We start from the raw sequence: 22,312 nt of genomic DNA, 5'->3' as shown, positions 1-22,312 counted from the left end.
TGACTCAGCTGATCTGTGAGCTTACTGTGTGCTTCTGTACACACAGGTGATATAACTCTTCCCTCTAACAAGCACTGGATTATAGCTCCTGATTAAACTGAACTAGAGCAACAGTCAACACATCTCACTGATGTTTCAGCCACTTGAGACTAATGAAAGAAAAATGAAACATATGGACTCAAATCACAAAAATGCTTCCAGTCAACGTCTCACATAATTGACTTCATGAGGCTATTTTAGAAATGATTTTGCTTTTTTTGGCTTTTGCAAAGGTCTAAACATAGCACTGGGGTTCTGTGATAAACAACGCTGCAGTCTCTACACAACAAAAATGTTATTCAAACTAATGAGTGCTTTTGTTGCTGGGGTTTGGGTTTTAAATTTATCTGTAGCGAGTGTAAAGAAACAACATGATGTTCTCTGTGATGCTCAGAGCCTTGCTTCATTTCTCTGACGGAGCCAAAAGGACAGAAGAAGAGCAAAGCTGTGAGGATCAAAGAAACAGCAGCAGAAAGATGCAGAGATGTTTACCATCATCAGGCCTGATGACCTCAGGACCAATCAGCCAGCCAGCTTCCCACCATCGCCACGTCAAATGATTTACCTTTGATTTCCTGCCACCTCTTCCTGTGTTTGTGCATCTTGTTCAGACATACGGAGAACAGCTGCACACTCTGCATTTCATTCAGGTGTGTCTGACCTGAAGCAGAAAGATGTTTTACAGAGCAGGATGTCTCACTCTGTCTGAGGTTTCAACAGCTTGTGAAGAAATCAATTCAATATCGAGAAGAACACATGAGAGCCATGTGTTAAATGCCCGGTGTTTGTAGAAACCCTGGTCCTCAGGTACTGAGGAGCAAGCTCACAGTCTGCTCCCTGCTCTCTCGTGTTATTATTGGTTTACTGATTTATACTGTTGGAAACAGTTTATTAGCAGGAAATGTGTTTCCTGTGTCTCTGAGCTGCAGTGATGGCAGCGGCAAAGGATTCAATTTTCTGCTTATGGGTTGGGGGAGTTTCACTTCTAATAAGAAAAACCTGAGAGCTCTCTGAAAATGCCGCACACTGAGGTCTGCACAACTGCTCGGTCACTTTGTCTCATGGAGTTTGTCCATCCTGTGGGAGATGCAATGAAACAGAGCAGACACCCAGAGAGATTCAGCATCTGCTGACGAGAGATAAAGGAGCAGAAACTTCACCCATTTTAGTGACTAATCAAACTAGTTCTTTTGCCAATATGACTGTATTTATTAATTATAAGATACAGATTTGAGCCAGTCCTACACCAGAGCTAGTGTGCAGCTGTGCCTTCCTGTCTTCTACTGCAGCGATTTCACCCCCGGAGAAAAAAAAAACCTCGGCTGATTCTGAAAAGTGACTGAAAGGAACGAGGGAGACATGTCTGGGACATTTTGGCTTCACATCTAAGCAGCTGTTACCCTTCCAGTTACTCCTCAGTGTAGTCAGAACTATGAGGTCAGCGTGTGACCCTGATCGGATGAAACTGCACAAGCAGATTCTTGTTGACGTGTTCCTGTCATTTTGGATCAGTTTCTCACTGGATCTGGTGAAGACAAAGGTCTCGTCCAGCTGCTCATGTTTAGACATTTAATGTGTGACAGCTGTGGATTATTTTGTTTGATTAATGGTGAAGGAAGCCTCTCACAGTAAGTTATTAAAACAGTGTCAGTACCAAATGACCACACGTAGCTGATGGAGCTTGTGTGCTCAGTAACGTTTCTGCTCCGAAGTCGACAAAGAAATTGGTTGTGTGTGATGACCACAAACTGCTGTCAGACACTGATGGCCTTGAACACGGTGCAGCAGGAGAAAGGAGCACTGGGAGGAGAAGGAAAAGCTTTCATTCAGAGGCCGACAAAGAGGGACAAGTGGCAAATGGGCCATCTAGGGAGAAAACAGAGGCAGGAGGAGGACAGGCGGGCGCTGTGACAGACGTGTGAGAGCTCATAGCAGTTACTCTCCATTTGTCTCATCAGACCCCAGAGTCAAAGAAGTGCATTTTTTCTTCATTTTAAATGTGAAGATCAGTTTGTAGAATCATATAAATGACCTACACCTTCATCATTTTTGTAATCACAGAAGATAGTGAAGATCCTTCAGCGGAAGCCACGAAGCCACAATTTGGCTGTGACTTCCCCAAGGGTCTGAAATGAGATACGTGCAGGGACAGAAGCAGGATTCAGTGATTTTAAATGAAGTCAAGTTTGAATGAGAATTTATGTTGAGTACAAACTGAAATAATAATAGTGAGAGTGTCAGGGCTCGTTGATCCGGAGCTGGCTGTGAATATCAATGACAGAGGGACAAATATGCTGCTGCACAGCTGCAGCTCACACACAGACACACAGCAGCACATAGTCATTCAGCTGCAGGAGAAGACTTCCTTTATTTAAAGCAGCAGCAGGAGGTTCACTGAGAGGAGGGGAGAGATTCTGGGGAGCATTTTCCCCAGAGTCAGAGCCACATGCTCTTCTTCATCCTAATGCATCCCTCAGCATTGGAGGGTTCCACATCAGCTGCTGTTAGCATGAGGTTCGATGCAGAGCCGACACAAACCCAACAGCCACCATTTCACCTGAGCTGAGAGCTGTAGCTGCAGTCAGATGGTGGCTCTGATGTAACACAGGATGCTGACTTTAGGCTTTCATGAGACGAACTGTAACAAACATGTCCTGGCTGTCTTGCACACCAACACCAGCTAATGCTGTCTAATCATCGACAATTCAAAACACAAGGGATGTGTGGTTAGGATGCAACCAGTGAGTTTGAATGGCGGTGTCTTCCTTCACATGCTGTAAAAAGTGACAGCAGTTCTTAACCTGAAAAGAGACAGCCTCCCATGTTTCCAGAGGAGGAAACCTGCCCCCCAGTGCAGCGGTGTGGCTCACTGGGGGGGTTAATAGCTGGAGGTGGAGCAGTGGAGGTCTATGGCACAGAGCGATGAGCTGGACCAGGGTCTGGACTCACACACGTTCATTGTTGCCATTAGTCTGTGGATTTGTGCACAATAAAAACATACAAAATCACCAGCTCCATACTCTTAAGATAGTAGCAAACATGCTCCTGTCAATCTCTGGGTTTTGGGAAGAGCCTCTTCACTCCACATCAATCTATGTCACCTCATAAGCCTCGTCTTCTTCTCTCTAATTGTCTGGCTCTCAGAACTCTGATTCTGGTAGTGACTCATTCAGCGTGCCATTAAAAAGGTCATTTCCTAATCAAAAAGAAACAATGTTTGGGACAAGTCAAACCATCTTCTGACAACAACTATCTATCCTGCTCGGCCGCTCGCCTAGGTGTCTTCATTACAGAGCCCATTAAAATAATCACTTAAACACAGAAGAGGTGTGCACATGTGTTCTGAGCAGCTAATGCATTCATTTAATTAGCAGTGTATCATCCCACAGAGACAGAAGACAACAAGCTGTAACAGTACAATCAGCCCTGAAGAGGAGGAAATAACCAGCAGCTTCAAAGTGAAAATCATCTTTTGCTTGAGCTGCAGCTTTCTTCAAATAAACCGTCTGAACTCAGACAGGAACCACCTTTATTTACAACGTCCTGTTGACTTGGCGTGGGAAGCAAAATAAAACCCCCTTGATGGGCCTGACAGAAGAACCACTGCTGTCGGCTGTCAGTCGTGTTAAACAGCAAGTCTGGAGAGTGGTGTGTGCCATGTTAATCAAAGCTCCAGACTGAGGTCACCTGTAGAAATGTACAGGTGATACCCTGACCTGTTAAGGTTTGCTGCAAGTAAACAGAGACTCAGTGACCTGACCTGAGATATAACTTTGACAAAATGATAAAAAAAATGTTTGGGTTCTTTTAAAGCACAATGCCCAAAAGACTGACTTATCGTATTGTTGTGGGCATCAGAGCCAGCACAATCAGGGTGTACTGTTTCTTTAAACTTCCAGCAGCGCCTCCATTACGAAGAACAAGTGTAATACTTCCTGCGTACGCCGCATTTACTTCTGCAGGCAGCTGTCTGACTCACTCTAACCTGATATACAGTGGACACAGGCCATGGTGCAGCTGCACACATCATCAGCAGCTGAACATCAGACATGAAACCAATGAGTGGATGATGTTCAGATACTGAGCACAGCATCTGCTGTTACAGTTCAGACCAATCAGGCACCAGAGGTACCAGTGTAAGATCTCAGCACCACCCAGTCCTAGTCTGAACTCACCCTAACTTCAGACTGTTAAGCCTGAATTGAAGGGGTTAAATCTACTTCCTCTTCACAAGGGGAAGGGAAACCGGGCCTCCAACACAGCAGGTATTGGTACCTGGACTTACTCAGGTGACACTCAGGTGGAGTAGCGTATACAGTGTGGACACGATGCTGCCAACACTGTGCACTGACATGTTCCTGAGAACAACTGACCGCGCGGTCAAAGTCGAGGGGTTACTGCCGTCTGTGTAGTCTGAGGTGTTTAATGCAGGCAGAGGACTATTGTTCCCTGACTGTTGCCTTTAAGGCAATAGAAGAGTCCACCCTTTGTACAGTGACGACTACACACAGAGTTGTTGCCTTTGTCGTCCTTGCTGCACATGCATGGGTGCTTTTCCCAGCACAAACTACAAATCTGACTTCTTACTTTGTCGGTTTAGCAAAGTAAACACAAGAGAAATGTCGCGGGCCCCTGTAAAAACTACATTTCTGGTGATAACAACTCAAATGATTAAGAAAAAGCATTTGTGAATAACTGTTTAGACAGACATACAGCAGAAACCTGTAAGAAATGTAACTACAATGTGAAGTGACTTTATGACACAGTGTGTGTTTGTGTGCAAACCACTGCACTCTGAATTGCTGCTGAATTCCTTTGCCTCTCACAGGTTGTAGATAAAACATAGACATCTCTAATAGCAGGAGGTCATGTGACTAAATAATACATGTATGTTGCGCTCGTCTGCAGTCGGGTCACTGAGCTGCAGCACCAGAAACATGAGCTGTTCACAGCTTGGTGAATAAAACCACCACACACGTGACCACCTCTGCGTGAGATGCACAGAGCTCCTCGGTTTGTCTTCTGCATCCTCTCCAATAAATGTTTGCAGCCCATTTTCATTTCTTGCTTCTACAGCTGCAAGGGGCCAGTGTTTGCACTCATGTCTTCAAATCAGTTTCAGCACCACTCTGAAGACATTTGTAAAAACTCTACTGGCAGATACATGATCACCCCTTTTACCACCAGACTGAGATTTGTCTTACTCTTCCATTAATATGCCAGAAACACTTCACACAATCACACTCACATATAGCAGGCCAGTAATCTAATAAGTGGACCCTGAGTTAAATTCACACACAACACTGTAAACAACCCTGATGTAATATCACCTTTAAGCTGAAATGTTTCTCATGTCCATGTCAGCAGCTCCAGAGCAACATGCTCCTCCATGTGCAATGTGTCCGTGTCCCCCTAATAAGCCTCAGCCCAGTGCTCGCCCTCTGTTCGCTCTGGGCTTGGTCTCCACCACGTCCTGGGGAAACGTCTGGCTCTGGAGCTACTGAATGCTCCACTGTGTTCCCCAGCTGCTCTCTGACCAGCCCTGTCTGCTGCTGAGCAGGTCGTGAACAGTGGCTGTTTATAGCAGCTTCTCTGACAACAGCAGCTTCCTGCCCAATGCCGTGCTATGAGAGCAGAGACAGTGAACCGGGATTGTAACGTTGTGGTCTGACACTAAACAACGAGTTGAGACTCACTGCAAAGCTGAGTAAAGTCGAGGGGAGCTGCAGGTTCAGCTGGTCAACCCCTACCTGAGACACCTGGACCTTTTCATTTGTACTGTGAGATTATAACATTACATTATTGACACTTCAGGGTTGGATATTCTCCAGCCAAAATGAATCAGGTGTCCTCTCTCTGCTGGCTAAACACACACAGGAAGGGATCAGCTTTTCAGAATAAAATCTGCCTGCATTTATCGGCTTCTTGGTGACAATCTAGTGTCTTCAAGACAAATGTACTTTTGAAAATCTAAATGTTCTTCTAATGCTGCCTTATACCACTTCATTTCTTCTCATTTCCAGTTCTGTCAGTTGTACTGCAGTTATTCCAGTCCTACCCCAGTCTTATTATTTCCTACAGATATAACAAAGTTTCTACACAGGGAGCTCAGAGATGTTTAAATACAACATGCAAAATGTTCAAATGTGTATATGAGTGAAAGCGACCATGACTCTGTTCTGATTCATTAGACTGAAAAACAAACCCTGCTCCTGTCAGGACTGTGTGACATGCAGCAGATTACTCCTGTAAATCAGTCTGGTCTCAGTGTGGTTGTAGTGGCAGCTGCTGCAGCTGAATGATGATCAATAGACCAATTAAAGGAGCTGAGAGTTTAATTGTCCTCTCTTGCTCTAGCTAAACCAACTAATGAGTCAATTATAGGAAGATGAGAGGAGCCTAACCTGAGAGGGCAGTCTGAAAAGAGAAGAAGGCCAAACTCAAGCCATCACACGGCAGTCTACAGAAAACACCTGACAGCAGGTAGCTCCTCCAGTACCACTAAATATTAAATCTGTGGTGTCAATAATTTCACCATCAACATTTTAAAGGGATTGTTAGGTTGTGAATCAAAACCAAAGCTTCTGTACTATTAGCGGTGAAAGAACAGCGGAGACCAGATACTTTAGTCAGTTTCACTTGATGTGTGAGGCAGCTGCGACACAATGGCAGGACTGTATATTAAGTGAAGGAGTGTCGGGATGAAGGCTGTGGCAGCACAACATGTGAGACAATGCAGTGAAACAAAGGATGATTACAGGATGGTCCATCAACCTGTAGCTCTATGAAAAGTGCTGTACAGGTTCGACTGGCTGATGCACTGAATGGCCAGCCAAATACTGCTGTGGTCGAGGATTTGTTTATTACAGGCGTAATGAACACTGCCGTCTGTCAGGAGCAACATTTTAAACAGCACTAAACATTAAACATTGATGAGTTATCGCTCCATAGAGCAACTGATGAAGCAGAGTCAGCTTCAGTTTGTGCTGCTTGTGCGTGATGACAGAAGGTGTTCCAGACAGCAGCAGGTGTGCGTGTTTATACAGAGACTGACTAGCTCTCAGTGAACACATGCTGGACAACACCAACTCTCAGCGACAGGGTTTACTGCATCCATTGAGAAGGAAGCTACAGCTGAACAAACGCTCACTTCCCTCTGAACACACTGCATTTGAAAGACAAAACTCCCCACAGAGACAAACTGGTCACTGTGAAACTGAGACAACATTCGATCTGTTTTTCCTGTTGAGAGGAATTCTGACACTGTGGCGCCGCTCACTGCCATATGATATGCCCATACTGAATTTTGTTTTACTTTAAAGAAAAATAATTAGGCTGCTGCAGTCAGGAGATATGTCAAAGCAAGTCTGTCCAGCCAGAGGCCTTAAAATACGACAAAATTATTGTTTGAATTCTAAACTTTACAATTCTATACTAAAATACAGAGGATGAAGGTACTTATTTAATGACTGAAGGGACTTTTTAAGGAGATAAGGGTCCAGAACGTCTTGATGCAACTCAGCAGATGATGGGCTAATCAATTGAAGTCACTTTGCAGTGATCAATCACAGCAGTGAGCTGCAGATCAGTTCTAACGCAATTGGCAGGGTGGACGGCGGTCATTGCGGGGTCAGTTCTAACAATCAGCATCATGGACAGTGGACATCGACCGGACATCGCGGGGTCAGTTCTAACAATCAGCACCATGGACAGTGGACATTGCGGGGACAGTTCTAACAATCAGCATAATGGAAGCGGACATTGTAGGGACAGTTCTAACAATAAGCATCTTGGACAGCAGACATCATGGGGTCAGTTCTAACAATCAGCACCTTGGACAGCAAACATCGAGAGGTCAGTTCTAACAATCAGCACCATGGACAGCGGACATCACGGTGACCATTCTAACAATCAGCACCTTGGACAGCAGACATCATGGGGTCAGTTCTAACAATCAGCACCATGGACAGCAGACATTGTGGGGTCAGTTCTAACAAGCAGCACCATGGAAAGCAGACATCGCAGGCTCTGTTCTAACAATCAGCACCATGGACAGTGGACATTGCTTCATCATTATGATAAATGGACTCACATAGTGCTTTTCTATGCACTGAAGCACACTCAGAGCACTTTAATACTATCTGCCCCTTCACCCATTCGCTCTCATAAGCTTTCACACATTCACACCAGTGATATCACCGGGAGCAACTTGGGGTTTAAGGTCTTGTATGAGGATGCTTCAACATGTGGACTGGAGGCCACCGACCCTACAGTTAGAGGATGACCCACTTACTTTCTGAGCCACAGCCACACCGCTGATCAAATAACATATCCTCTGATTCTGTATCACTTTCAACAGCAAATCAAATGACGAGGATCTGAGAAACTGAGATGGAAATTGATTTAGTTATTTACAGCAGTTTCATTGTTTCATGGACATTTTGCAGAGTAAGCAACTGATCGTGAAAGTAGCCTGAAAATCTGTGGGTTGAGACAGCCTTCACAATATGCTTCATCTGAAACCTCTTTGTCATTAACCCCTGAAATCTGAGGCAATTATTGAGGGAAAAAAAAAATTCAGCCAGAAACAGCTCCACAGCTGTGAAGCCAGAATGGCCAACCTGTTATATGGATCAGTGACATTCAGGAGAATTTTGAAGTACAATCAGTCTCCCTGTCCTCATCACAGACCAGAGTGAGGACTGAAAAACTTACATTTTTACTTCCTCCTAATCAAAGCTCTAAACAAGAGAGTGAAAACACCTTCATATGTGAGTCAGTGACCCTGATGCTGTTGGACCTGTTCTGAACTGCAGCTGGGCTGCATCTGATGCAGAATAAATGAACTACATGAGCCATGCTCGGTGACCTTCTCAGCAGGTCACATTTTAATAACAGTGCCGGGACCATGGGAGTGGAACGGGTTAACAGATTAAAGAAATTTACACTAAAGTGAACAAATGGCTGCTGCTCTTCTGTCTCAGCACCATGGTTTGAGAAACATGATAAAAACAGTTCAAAGAACAGAGAAAAAACTGGTCCAAAGACAATAGAAGTAGCTTCAGGAAGTGGTAGAAGCTGACAGGAAGTGGTGCTGAGGGAGGAGAGAAGAAGAACGGAGGCATTGTTCTCTCTTCTGATACAGGTTTCTATCTGATGCTTAAATTGAATCAAGTACAGCTTAAGATGTAATCTAGTGAGTACACAGTGAACACACTCATACACAGAGGTTACCACACTAAACATACACAGACACTTGAACGCAGCAGGAGATTTAAGGTGCAGATGGCAGGATGTGGTCGTGTTTACTGATCCTGTGATGTTTCCACCTTAATAACATCAGTGTGAACGCAGATGCACACTCATGTTGAGCACGACCATGGTCTGATCGGGTGATGCCTCCACCACTGATGCTTTACTTCACTAAAAGTTAAGTGTTATGAGCAACAGATGTCCACAGTGTTCATGATGCTGAATGTGTTGTGTTGTCATGCTGTGGAACCCTGTTAGCTCTTACTACTGCTGAGGTCACAAGAACTGAATACAGTTTTATGAAGCCTTTGGCAATAGGAAGTAAAGCAGCTGCACCAGATAGAGCCAGTGCGTGTGAGCAGCTCAGCTACACAAACAGTGTTTCCGCACAGATCTAATTCAGAGTCACGACACAGAACTCCTCAACTGCTGCTCTAGTTCATGATGAACCTACAGAGTTGACTCCATGTCTGACAGACCAGTTACAGTTTATTCATCTAACAACATTATGCATTGTCCAAAGTCTTTGGAATTGAGAGCTGCTGGAATAGATTTGATGCCTGGTGGGGCTGTGCCATGCCTGTTACTACCTGCTGCCCCTTTGACTGGCTGGTTGTCAAGCTGTGCTCATTAGTTGGTAGTTAGCAAAGGTCAGTGTTTGTTTTAAGGACAAAAGCAGCTGATTATCTTCTGCAGCCTAATGTGAAAGCCTGCCTTCTATAGGTTAAACCACCAACAGCTATAGGTCTATAGGTGTCACCAGCTGCAGGATATAAACCAAATCTAGCAAAATAATCACTGATTTCTCCAGGAACCAACTGCTGATGCTAGTTTGTCCTAGAAGCAGCAGTTTTTGCTTTGTGTACGCTAGTAGGAGCTCAGGATCTCAAGCATGTTACATGAAAGTAACAAGGCAGTAAATGGAGCCAGACTGATTACACAGAGCAGCAAGATGAGGACACCAGGTGTGTGCTCAGATGATCAGCTCCACTAAACTGTGCAGCAAATATGGAATAGTACCCTTGGTCAAACTGCCATTTCTTGGTTTTCACCTAAGACAAAACAGGTTTCATGACCATTTTAGCCACAAACACTTTCCTCCAGCAACTGTTTGCATGCGAGACTAAACCTGTACAAGATTTGTTTCCAAGTTTCAAACTGTTGGCAATCAGGGTCCCTCAGCATGTTTATCTTTTCTTTGTGTCTTTGTGACTGCAGAGAAAGGGCACAGACAACACACTTTCCTGCTCAGAAAGCCACATTCAGAGGCCGTCTGCACAAGATTTGCTTCAAAGTTTTGTTTTTAATCAATCTTTTTCTTTAAGATCAGAAGCTTCTCTCACTACTGGAAAGTTTCATCTTTGAAGTAGCACAAAAATAAACCAGCTTTAAATATTTCTCCAACTCTTAAAACTAGAATTAGGGGAAATCCAAAACAAGTTCTGCATTAGAGCTAAACATTTCCACTGAGATCAAGCTTCAGTTAATCAGCGTATGACTTTGCATCAAGCAAAACTTCTTTAGAACCTTTTTAAAGCCGCTCACACAGTGACACCCACACACGTCACCTACCCCAGCGTCGTCATGGTGACGATGGTGTACCAGAAGGCGGCCGGGATGCTGGTGAACTTGCTACCGCTGGATCCTTTCTCTGCGTAGAACATGACGGTGGCGAAGATGATGATGGCCATAGTGAGGGAGAAGAGCAGGAAGCCGAGCTCCGACGCGCAGCTCTTTAGCGTGTAGCCCAGGATGCGAAGTCCAACAGAGTGCCGCGAGAATTTGAAAATCCGAAACACCCTGAAGACACGCAGGGTGACGAAGGCGCCGCTCACGTCCTCATTGTCCCTCATAACGAGGCCGATGTAGTAGGGCATGATGGCCACCACGTCGATGATGCTCATCACGCTCTTCACAAACTTGAAGCGGCTAGGCGCAGCCAGCAGGCGCAGCAAATACTCCACCGTGAAGATCATGACGCACGCGGTGTCCAGACAGAAAAATGCCAGCTCGTACCGCTCACCGCATGACACTTCCTTGACGCGGTTCGGCGCGGTGCCGCACGGGACCGTCTCCACCACGTTGGCGAGCACCGACACGGCGATGAAGAAACCGGTGACATAGTAGAAGACCAGCGCCATGGTGGAGGTGTGCGGGTTCTCAAAGGCCCGCCACATTGACTCCCGGAAACTCATGTCCGCGGAGACCAGCTCGTTGGTCTGGTCTGTCTCCTCATCATCCTGGATCCGCTCCTGGTTCTCCCGCCGCCGGTCCTTGTATTCCTCATAGCAGCAGTCCCCGATGATCTCCGGGATGATGCCGAAGAAGGCCAGCTCTTCGTCGTAGGCGGAGATGCACTCCTGCCGCGGGTAGTGCAGCTTCCCGGTTCGGTAAAAGTTGAGGATGTGTCGGAAGATGTCAGGGTCGCGGTCGAAGAAGTACTCGCTGCTCTCCTCATGGAAGAAGAAGTCCCGCTCCGAGCTGCCCAACAGGGTGTCCGGGTACCGCTCCAGCGTGTCCGCCGGCGGGGCGAACGGCCGCCCCCCCCGCCGTTCCTGCTGCCATGCTGCTCCTGGAGCTCTGCGGAGGCTCGTTAGAGGGGGTTCACGAAGCAGAGGCGCGCCGACAGTACATCCGGAGACAGAAAGTAGAGACCAGAGCAACAGATGGAACTAACCAGAATTCCTCCAAGAAATAAAATTTGTAAGCACGGAATCGATGCGAAACACGCAACGAGGTTCGAGAACTCGCGTCAGACAAACATGTCCACATGTGATCAGTTTGTCCTCATCATAAGTCGGCGATTGTTTGTTGGAGCATAAAGCAGTAACACATCAAACAAACAAACTCACCCCCACAGACACAAAAACTCTCCCAAAACTTCAGTCTTCTGATAAAATCCGTTAAAGCCCGGGTTCTCGGAGTTTTAACTCCCCGCTGGGTCGGTGGTATTTTACTCCTGCAGCAACAAGTTCAGTAAGCATCAGGATAATCCCGCGATTCACACCGGGAGGGCATGCTCTCCGCACTCGAGTCTCCCAGTTCTCCGATCTCCCAGTAAGCTTCCTGCTGCGACAAGTGTTTCTCCGCGGAGACCGGATAACGTTACCACAGCCGCCGCAGCGCAGAGAAGATCCTCACCGAGCCGAGTCAAACTGCAGCGGAGAAACAGAAGACGCTAAGCTGGAAGCAAGGCGGCAGCTGCGTGTTCTCCGGAGAGAAACGGAAAGACACGTTACTCCCTCTCTCTCGCCGCCTCCTCTCGCTGTGTTTGGGGGTGTGTCAGTGGAGGAACTCGCAAATTAGACGCTTTACGCACAGAGAAACGTTCCTCTAAAGGAGAGACCTGCCGCTCACAGATGTGGATGTGTTCCAGAATGCTTGATGGTTTTGTGCCAGGGGGTGTTTGGTCTTCAGCCCTGGGCGGTGACAACAGGAAAGTTCGCGCGCTCCCGTTAGGTGCAGCCACTTTTAGGCAGCTGCAGGGAGCGCGCAGAGGTCTCCAAACAATCTTTTGTGATTTATTTAGTCAGCATGTTTCAGATCTGGTCTGCCACCTCATCACAGCTGTCAGAGAGCAAAGTCAGACAATCAGCACATTCATAATTCCTGACTCCATTAATCCCTAAAACCTACATTTTTTACCTTTTCATCTTAACTTCATGTAACAAAAACCATTTCTGCACTGTACATCACTGTGCGCTCCCAATCAAGTGCCCTGAACAGACTGTCACTTTGATAGAACCAAAATACAGTCTATTCAGACCTTTTCCAGTTCAAATTACAGGAAACAACAAACTGCTAAAATAGAGTGTCATGACACCAGCATTTTCCAGCTTCTGGGGAAGTTTCCAAATCTGACAGCAGTTGTAAAAATCAACTGGGTCACACTCAAATAACCACAAAGACTAATTCCTTTCTTCTTAGTTATCGTTACAAGAGAAGCCGTGTGGTCAGTTTGCAGCACAACATTCAACACAATGAACAGGTACAGTGTATAAATGTATAAATACACATTAATACAAACATGTTTCAAGTTTGGTGAACCTCTAATTTTAATTTTTATATTTAAAAACTGTTTTCCTCAGCTGGCTGTCAAATCAGGGTGACAGAGAATCTTTCCACAGCCACATGTGACACTCCTTGTTCCTTCAAAATCACACAGTTTATGAAGAGGCAGCTTTAAGGTGTAAACATGCTCCTTTGAAGCTGCAGATATTTGCTTTGAACCACATTTGCATCAAAACATCATTGTGTTTTGCTGATATTAAAAACACATCAACTTGTCCTGTGCAGTATGAGCCGCTGTGACCGAGTGTGTGAGGCTCAAGTTCAGAGCCGATGGAAGCATGTGTGTGTTGTGTGTGGCTTTTCTAATGACTATATGAAAAGGTTTAAAGAGTGTGATGATGAGGGCGTGAAGAGTCCAGAGACTGCAGTCTGGGCCTCTCAGAGTTTTATCAGGAGGACTCTAATTTGTCTAATGGAGCTGATTCAGAGTCAGTCTGAGAGCTTCACACCCTGACAGATCCAGTGGCGTGGTGACTCGCCACGGCTTGAGAGGCATGGAGATGGTGATTAAAGCAGCCTTTGGGCTCACGTGCCTGTTGGTGACTTAAGGTTCAGACACCTCAATTCATGTCAATGTGAAATGAGCTGAGAAACCACTAGAGTTCAATCTCACTAAACTTTGGGCCCTGAAACCAGCAGGCTTTAGTGTCCGCTTGGTCTGAGAGAGGGGGTGTGATCTTTGACCTCTCGGTCAGTAATAAAGTTTGTGGAACAATGTAAGTAGCAGAGAGGGATGGAAGCTGTTTGGCATTCAATAGCTGTCAGCAGTCATTATCACATTCAAAATATATTTAAGTAGGAGCAAACTGCAGCTACCAGTAAGCCAGTCGGTGCATCAATACATGTTGTAATGAGGTGACCTCTAGAGGCAGTAGTAAAAAATGAGACATAAAAAGGACGAAGTCAGGTGAAGTACTGTAGAACAACAAAGTCCATGTGGCAGCAGGTTTGAGTGAACAGGTCAAACTCAGGACTAGGGCTGAATGGGGTGTGATTTTCACGGTGTGGTACCCGTCTCAGTATTACACAGTTACTATCATCAGCTACAACGACCCTCAAAAAAATGAAAGGTCTTTGTTTACTGCAGCAGACTGAGCTGGACTGCAGCAGTAGACTGACCCCGAAGAAGGAACAGAGAAAGATTTAAAACACAGCAGATAACATGTTACATGACTAAAGCCTGTTAGTTTGCATCCTAGCACCAGTAGCAGAGCACGTATTCATGTCCCTTAAGTTAAAGTACTAATACCTCACTGTAAAAGTAACCTACTCTGTTACAATGTTAAGTATTAACACAAACATGTACCGAAAGTATTAGCAGGCTACTCACTGCAGAAGAATGTTGTACTATACAGTATATTCTAGTGCCACGTCACCAGCCCGTCTCGTGCACTGATATAAAGCAGGACGTGGCCGGTGCAGCTGCAGCTCTGCTGAACTAGTTTGGGTCCAAGTGCAGCTACTGATTATTTTCAGTACAGATCAACCTGCTGGTTAGTTTCTCCATTAATCGACTGACTGGTCTGTTAAATGTCTGACAGTAGTGAGACGTGGCACCGCTCTGCTTTAAACCATAATCACAATAGCTGCTAGTGCCAGACCGATCCCGTCTGTCTTTAATCACACACACACACACACACACACACACACACACACGAGCCGGCAAAGTCTGTGTGTTTGTGGGATCAGATCAGTGTGAGTCCTGCTGTAAGTCAGAGATCAGTCAATGACCAGACAACGTGGAAATTGATCTTGATAGAGCATTTTATACCTGACGTTTATCATTTGGGGTTAAAGTTATAGACGGGACACATACGTTGACCTGTAGGAGAGACGCCGCTCGTTTCTGAGATCGCCAAACTAATCCTGCTGGTTTAAATGTCTTTGTTACTGGATGGAGTTTGCTGATTTCAGCCGCCTCCTTTCTGCCCTTTGTCCACTGGTGTGGAGTCCGACAGGCAGTCGGGGAAGAAAGGTGTACATGCACTGTGTTTTATTTCAATACCGGTAATAACCGAATGTGCCCGGTATGATAACTCTCCATTTTCATACCGTGGTGTACCGTGAAACTGGGATACCACTGCGACCCTACTCGGGACTTGTCCAGGAAACCGGTGTTTGAGTCCAGTGGGAGACGCAATGTTTTTTAATCCAAAATTTAACCGCATGCTGATTACTGTTACCACCATGATGAACAAAGTTGTTATTTTAACCCAAGCCATGATCTTTTCCTTAAAGCTCATACTTTTGGGCCCTTGAATGACTTGATAAGTTCCCAGTCAGGTGGTTTAGCTGCAGTGGCCTTTTATGAAACTTTCATTTACAACTGTGAGCTGCTGCTGTTGGCCCATAGCTAGGCTAACTCCTCCTGTGACATTTACACCCTCCTATTTTGAGTAACATCAGTCCAGTACATTTCATCAGGTGGATATACAGTGCACACAATGTAGTCCAGCAATAGCTACCTGACTTTAGGGACTCACCTCATGCACATGCAGTCCTGCTTTATTTATTGACTGTGAGGTGCAGTTTGTCTCCTCCATCAGCAGTCAGAGAAGGTGCAGACTGGAGGTGGGAGGTCTCACTCTGCTCACTCAGCAAAAAGAACCCAGAGGAGCTCAGATCAATGCTCTGTCTGTGTGTTTACATCACACAGAAAGTTCCCGTGTGTGCACTGAACTGTCAATCAATATGTGTGATTGATGGCTCCCTGCAGAGTGAACAGGGAGTCAGGCAGTGTGTGTGTGTGTGTGTGTGTGTGTGTGTCCAGGTTTGTAAGATGAAGAATTTATTTTTAGTGGAGTTTTAAGGGGAAACAAAGGCAGAACTTGATCAAATCATTGAGATATCCTCCCCCTGTCGCTATGATAACGAAGTCAAACAGCTTCATTTGTTTCACTGATGTCTTCACACTCATTCACAGCCTGTACAGGTTAGTTTGAGACAGGTGTTTCTAATAATCTGAACCCCAACAATTTGATTTGTGTTCTGTTCTTTGGTTTATGAGCAAATATTGCACAACTAAAAACATCTAACAAACAAAATATCTGTCAGTGTGATTAATTCCCTCATTTGCTACAAATCTACCAAACAGTTGTTTTAAAGAGAAAGACAAGAGATGGTAAATGGACTGTATTTTATATAGCGCTTTCTCACAGTGTGTTACACTGGCCAAAGCGCTTTACAGGAGATTATACACCATTCACCCATTCACACACACATTCACACACCGATGACAAGAGGCTGCCGCACACTGGCGCCAGTCGAACCACCGGGAGCAATTTGGGGTTCTGTGTCTTGCTCAGGGACACTTAGGCATGCGGGGAGACCGGGAGTTGAACCACCAACTTGCTGGTTAGAAGATGACTGCCCTACCTCGTAAGCCACAGCCACCCCCAGAGATGCCATCAAGCTGCAGCGAACGAAGGAAAACAGAGCCATGACGAGGACGATAGAGTCATTTCCGAGATATTCACAGCTGTCATGTGGGATTGTTTCCTGAGTTACACTTGTTTCTCTCAACCTTATCTCTGCTTCCAGACCATATTCTCCAGAAACACTTCTCTCTGGCCAAACAGCTACGACAGATGGGCAGAGAAAATACAGAAGAAAGCCGAGAGCTGCAGGCCAGGAAACAGTCAGACACAGTAAAACACAGTGGAAATGTATAAAGGCAAAATATAAAACAGAAAAGTTGTGACACTAACATTCCCATTTTCAGCTTTCAGTTCCAGCTAGAATAAAACCGAACAGACCTGAGACACTGAGGTCTGTACACATTAAACATCAAAGTACAGACAATAAGGTTTAACTGATTCTTTCATGCAGCATCTTCCCTGCAAGTACAGGTTTAACTCAGTCTTTTTGTCACTTACCAGGTCCCTACATAGACTTACATTCATTTTCAGGGCACTAACCCTAACCTTAATCAAAGCCTACACTTGCTTTAACCTTACACCCTATCGTTTTCATAAAATTTGACAAACTATGTTGTGGGGGACCAGCCTCTGGTCAAGTGACTTCTGGTCCCAACGAAGATAGTAACTCATGGATTTTGGGCTGCACAAGTATTGAAAAACAAGGCCACACACATACACACACACAGGGCCCTGTCTTGCAACAAACGCATTGCATGTGGCGTGAGTAGCTAATTTCCCACCTATGCAATCACATTGCGTTTTTACCAGGCATCAGCCTGTCAACTTCCTGCCAGCAGGTGTGTCTGGATGAAAACGGGGTGTGTCCAGGTAAAATTTTGGGTGTGTTGGTAATATAAGGGTGCACAAAGTGACTGCACCACTGACCAGCAAAAATAAGGTCTGTGGTCAATAGTCCAATCATCACTGCTAGTTAATGGGCGCTTTGACCATGTTGTGATGCGCCCTGTCTAGGTGCATGCACAATGCTCATGCACTGTACCTGTTATACCCCCGGATGTGCTGCGCAGGACATGCAAAACTTAAAAATAAAAAAGATGACATTGAGTTCACTGGGTGTTGTGCACATCAGTATATATATATTTATAATAAAAACCATCACCTTATGCACAAGCAGATCCATTTCCTCAGTGGAAAATCTTTCTGATGTCTGACCAGTGTGCTAGCAATCCTCCAAATGTTCAGACCAGCACATATCTTAAAGGGGATGTGAGTTTATACACTGATTGGATAACTGCATGTTACACCCAAAAGACACCTCTGCTTTAATGAGGAGGTCAAGTACAGGCCTTTTGCTACTTGCACGGACACTTGAACCGTTTTTCCTCATCATCAAATTACCGAAATGAACATGAACACACCCAAACACTAGTACATCTTGATCAGACGCTGTGGATCCTGTGAGGCGTGTTCGTTTTATATTGAAAAGAGAAGACTAATAAGAGGATATATATTTCACAGTGTGAAATTTATTATGCATTAACGTATCAAAATTAGCATGTGCACATGGATCTTCACTGTTTAGGATAAAACAGAAAAGACTGACCTCAACTTAGTGGTATACAATATTTGTATGAAAAGGTACTACTATCTAATTGGTCAAAAACTGTTGTGGAGAAGCCGTGGTTTAGACTTAACTCTCACGCTATTGGTCCTTCAGTCCGTCCGTCCTCCAATCGTCCTCTCTGCTCCAATCATCGTGGACAGCACCCTAGGAAGGGGAAGAATATTTATACTACTTTAATTCCTACATACACACTCATTTCTTCCTGTGGTTTCAACTAACTGCTCCATATTACGCATAGCTTTCCATTTCACTTAATTAAAACTGTTCTGCCTGCGCGTGTGTGTGCATAACTGTTCTCCCTTTGAAGCGTTCTCATCCACATCTAATCTATTTTAATAAACTTGAAGCCTTACCGTACCAAGACTCCTTTGGGTCCACTGGTCCAGAGGAACGATAAGTAACTATGAGCCCCCTTAGCTACAGCCATAAATCTAATGAAATTCAGTAATTTAGTGGACAAGACTTATGATGTTGCATTAGTGTTTCAGTGACTCACACAGCAAATATTTGACCAGTGGTTCAGTGAACACATTGGGTGATATTCATAACTATATAAACATAACTGTGACATATAAGTATGTAAACCTATGTGTGCTATAAAATAAAACCATTCTTAAGTGCATAAAATAAAAATTACCCTAACAATCCTCAAAACAAGGCCCTCCGACACAGGTATCCTTTTCCAGTGACTACATCCATCCCTGCAGACTGACACCCAGAATGGGATTCACACCAGCCTGTCTGACACATGCCCCATCATCAGTACCAGACATTCATGTTCCCTTTGTCCTTCTGCTTTTATTGGTTCATACTAAAGCAGAGTCACTGTTAATCATAGGCACCCCCCAAACCCCACTGAGAAATCAAATATTTTATTAACAATCTTACGTTTAATAAAAGATTTCAGTCCCAGATGTCCAGCAGTGGAAAGACAAGGTTGAAGGTGTTTATGATGCAGAAATTCCCAGGTGAAAATGGAAATATTGTGGATGTACGGTCACTGTGAATTTATCTTACAGCACTTCCCTATACAGTGAGTTGATTTCTGCCAGCCCTGTTTGTTTTGGCCTCTCCTGTCACCAGACATCCTCACACTTTCTTCCCAGTCACATAACTGCCAGCCCCACCTGCTCACATTTCCAGTGAATAGAGCACAGTGAGTGTAATCACTCCATTAAATCAGGACCACAGATAATCACCTTTATTGACCAAGTATGTTACACACAATGAATTTGTTTCCGGTACAGAACCGAGGCAGCCATCTGCAGCGCCAGAGATACTTTGACATGTGGACTGCAGCCACCAAGATTTGAACCTTCAACCTTCCAGCTGGGAGGCTACTGCTCTACCCACCGCACTGTCACCTCCCCAGATGTGGGTTAGTAGGCCCTACTCCACCTCCTAGTTGGCTCAGTAGGCTGTCATCATGTGCCAGACCTCTGTCATCAAACACAGAATTAGAAACAAAATCTACTTGGTTAGTTGTGGAGACAGTTGCTAACATCACGGACTACAATCAGCTGTCTCCCTTCTCATGTCCCACTCCTCCACCCAACCTCCTCCCTACAACGACCCTGTTGCTCTTTATATGATGCCTCACATCAGGTTTAGTGTCTTCAGCTCTGAGTAGAAGAGCAAATACAACTTTGCATACAAACTTCTCTCAGTTAGCCATGTTGTGTCCAATCTAAAAACTGGGGCATTAACTGATGCCTGTGGTGAGAGGAGTCTGTCAGGTTGCTCTCTCACATCAGGTCACCTCTCACTGGGCTGCTGGGACTTTAAATACAAGCTGCCAAAGAGAAACAGAAGGTGACTGAAACAGAACTGAGGTGAAGGATTTGAGCATCTTCATCAGGTGCTGTTTGAAGGACACTGAGCTGCTGTTTGGACTGTGAACAGACTGAAGCAGGAAAGATTCCCACTCTTTGTTGTGAATATTGTAAATTAAATCCTTTGGGAAATTGAGACATCATCAGATGAAGCCCAGGAAGATGGTGATTATTACAGGTGAAAGTGAATCATGAACCTCACTGAATAAAGAAAACAGGCTTGACAGGAGCAGCTGTTCACATTCACTGTGCCTCTGCAGCAAAGCCTCAGGCTGACCTGCACAGCGGAAGACTCTGGTTTGACCTATGTCGTGTTTCATCCCTCATGCTGATGCAACTTCAGTTGAAAAATATCAACTTTTCGGGGTTTTATGTTTGAGGATGTCTGAAAAGAAGTGAGATTACTGAGGTTGTCAGGCACTGAGACTGAAAGAAGAGTAAAACCTGGAAAGACTGTCAGGGCAGCAACATATGACAGAACCCACAGATCTTAACATTTTCTTTGTGTTTTATGTTGGAAGTAGATTTTGCTGCAGAACTGTGCAAACATAAACATATGTAATGATAAACATGACATGCAAAGCAAAGGTTTGGGAGCTGATGTCCTGCTTCCAGACTGGTCAGTTTATTCACTGTTGCCCATTGACAGCTGTTTCCCAACCAGCCAGTCAAAGCTTTGTAAAGAGAACAGCTGTAAAACTGATTTGGTGCTTTTGGCAACATTGCGATGGTTTCCACTTACAAACCTCTGTCAGAGAGGCTCAGAGGGAGGCAACACAATCTCTGGTGACCATCCAGATTCATAACTCCACATAGGAACCCGAGAAGAAGAGGCTGCAGAACCTGCCTAAGAATCCTCCTGTGAATTGTTCTTCAGTATCACAATGATCCAGTTACTGGCCTGTCAACACCACAACACTGTATCATACAAAGACACCACAGTGGGATACTGACGAATATTTGGGAATCTCAATGAATAGCAATCAGCACAGGCATAATCTTTTGTTTTGTGGCCAGAAAGAAAAATCTGCTTCTATTTTTGTTCAAGCCCACAAAGGAAATAAATAACTTGCAGTTTAATAAGAACTCCAGGCCCAATTTCATTTTCTACAGGAGTATGGATTCCTACAGTAGCTACTGAACATTGAGGAACCCGTCTAAGGGTCCAGTTGTTTCTCTGACCAGAAAAAGTCAAATAAATAAACTCAAGTTTGTCTGACCTGGTGTCATCAGCGAGACCTCAAGTCCTGAATCAGCTCCAGACTGTCATCTGACATTCTGATGTGGGAAGATAAACCCTCAGGAGGACAGACCACTTCAGGTTGTCCCCTGATGCGGTAAAGGCTGTGAGACAGCAGAGGACAGGGTGAACCTGTACTCCTGTGGCTACAGTGTCCTTCCTCCTAGTTGTACAGATCATGTCTGTGTTCACACTGAGCATGAAGGCAATGTTATAAAGTATTTTAAAACCTGCTGGTGGTGACTAATGGAAGGGAAAACCTCAAGAACTGAGTGGCCTCTTTCACGATGACAAGGTAGAAGGACACACTGGATGGTTTGGTGAGGATGAACATGAATACCTTACTAAGACACTTATGTTGGCTTGTCCTTTCATTTGTCACCTGTCTGTGTATAAACACCTATATAGTCTCCTTTCAGTATGACTGAAAGCAAATGGCTTGGCATTTCAGAACAGCAGAATGTTTTATTGTGTGCTCTGACAAGAGGTTTTTCAATGCCAAGAAGGGAGTGTCAAAGGTGTCAAACTCTCACTGCAGAACCAAAGAAGCACTAAATAAAGCATACGCCCATGATTTCATGTGTCAGCGTTCACCCGAGTTGAAACCTCCCATGGGTTCACACACTGCAAAAACAAGAAAAAAATAAAATGGGGAAATATTACATAAAATAAACAAAATTATCAAGAAATTTCCACTTTCCAAGACTTTTACAAACAAACACAAATAGAACCCACTGATGTCTTAATAACAGTGACCACACATGTGTCCTGTTACCCATGACTCTCTGAAGGCCTCTGTCTCCCATCATCCCTCTGCGTGAGCCCCTCTGAGGTGGTTCAGTTTACAACAAGAGAAATGAGAGTAACACCCCCC

General features: G+C 44.8%; 1 protein-coding gene across 1 annotated transcript in view; it reads right to left on the bottom strand.

The window, feature by feature from the left end:
• LOC109974862 (potassium voltage-gated channel subfamily D member 2-like) overlaps positions 1–12,944 on the bottom strand; it is an 81,606-nt gene extending 68,662 nt beyond the window's left edge. Inside the window, exons 1-2 of the mRNA XM_020625294.1 lie at positions 12,937–12,944; positions 10,864–11,871 (exon numbers count right to left, since the gene is read on the bottom strand). Coding sequence (XP_020480950.1) covers positions 10,864–11,871; positions 12,937–12,944 — 1,016 coding nt within the window. The remainder of the gene's footprint in view (positions 1–10,863; positions 11,872–12,936) is intronic.
• Positions 12,945–22,312: the final 9,368 nt, after the last annotated feature.

The sequence above is a fragment of the Monopterus albus genome, unplaced genomic scaffold, assembly GCF_001952655.1.
Source record: "Monopterus albus unplaced genomic scaffold, M_albus_1.0 scaffold351.1, whole genome shotgun sequence".
NCBI classification, from domain to species: domain Eukaryota; kingdom Metazoa; phylum Chordata; class Actinopteri; order Synbranchiformes; family Synbranchidae; genus Monopterus; species Monopterus albus.
Note: the sequence above shows the minus strand (reverse complement) of the source record. Positions and strands in the feature narration are given on the sequence as shown.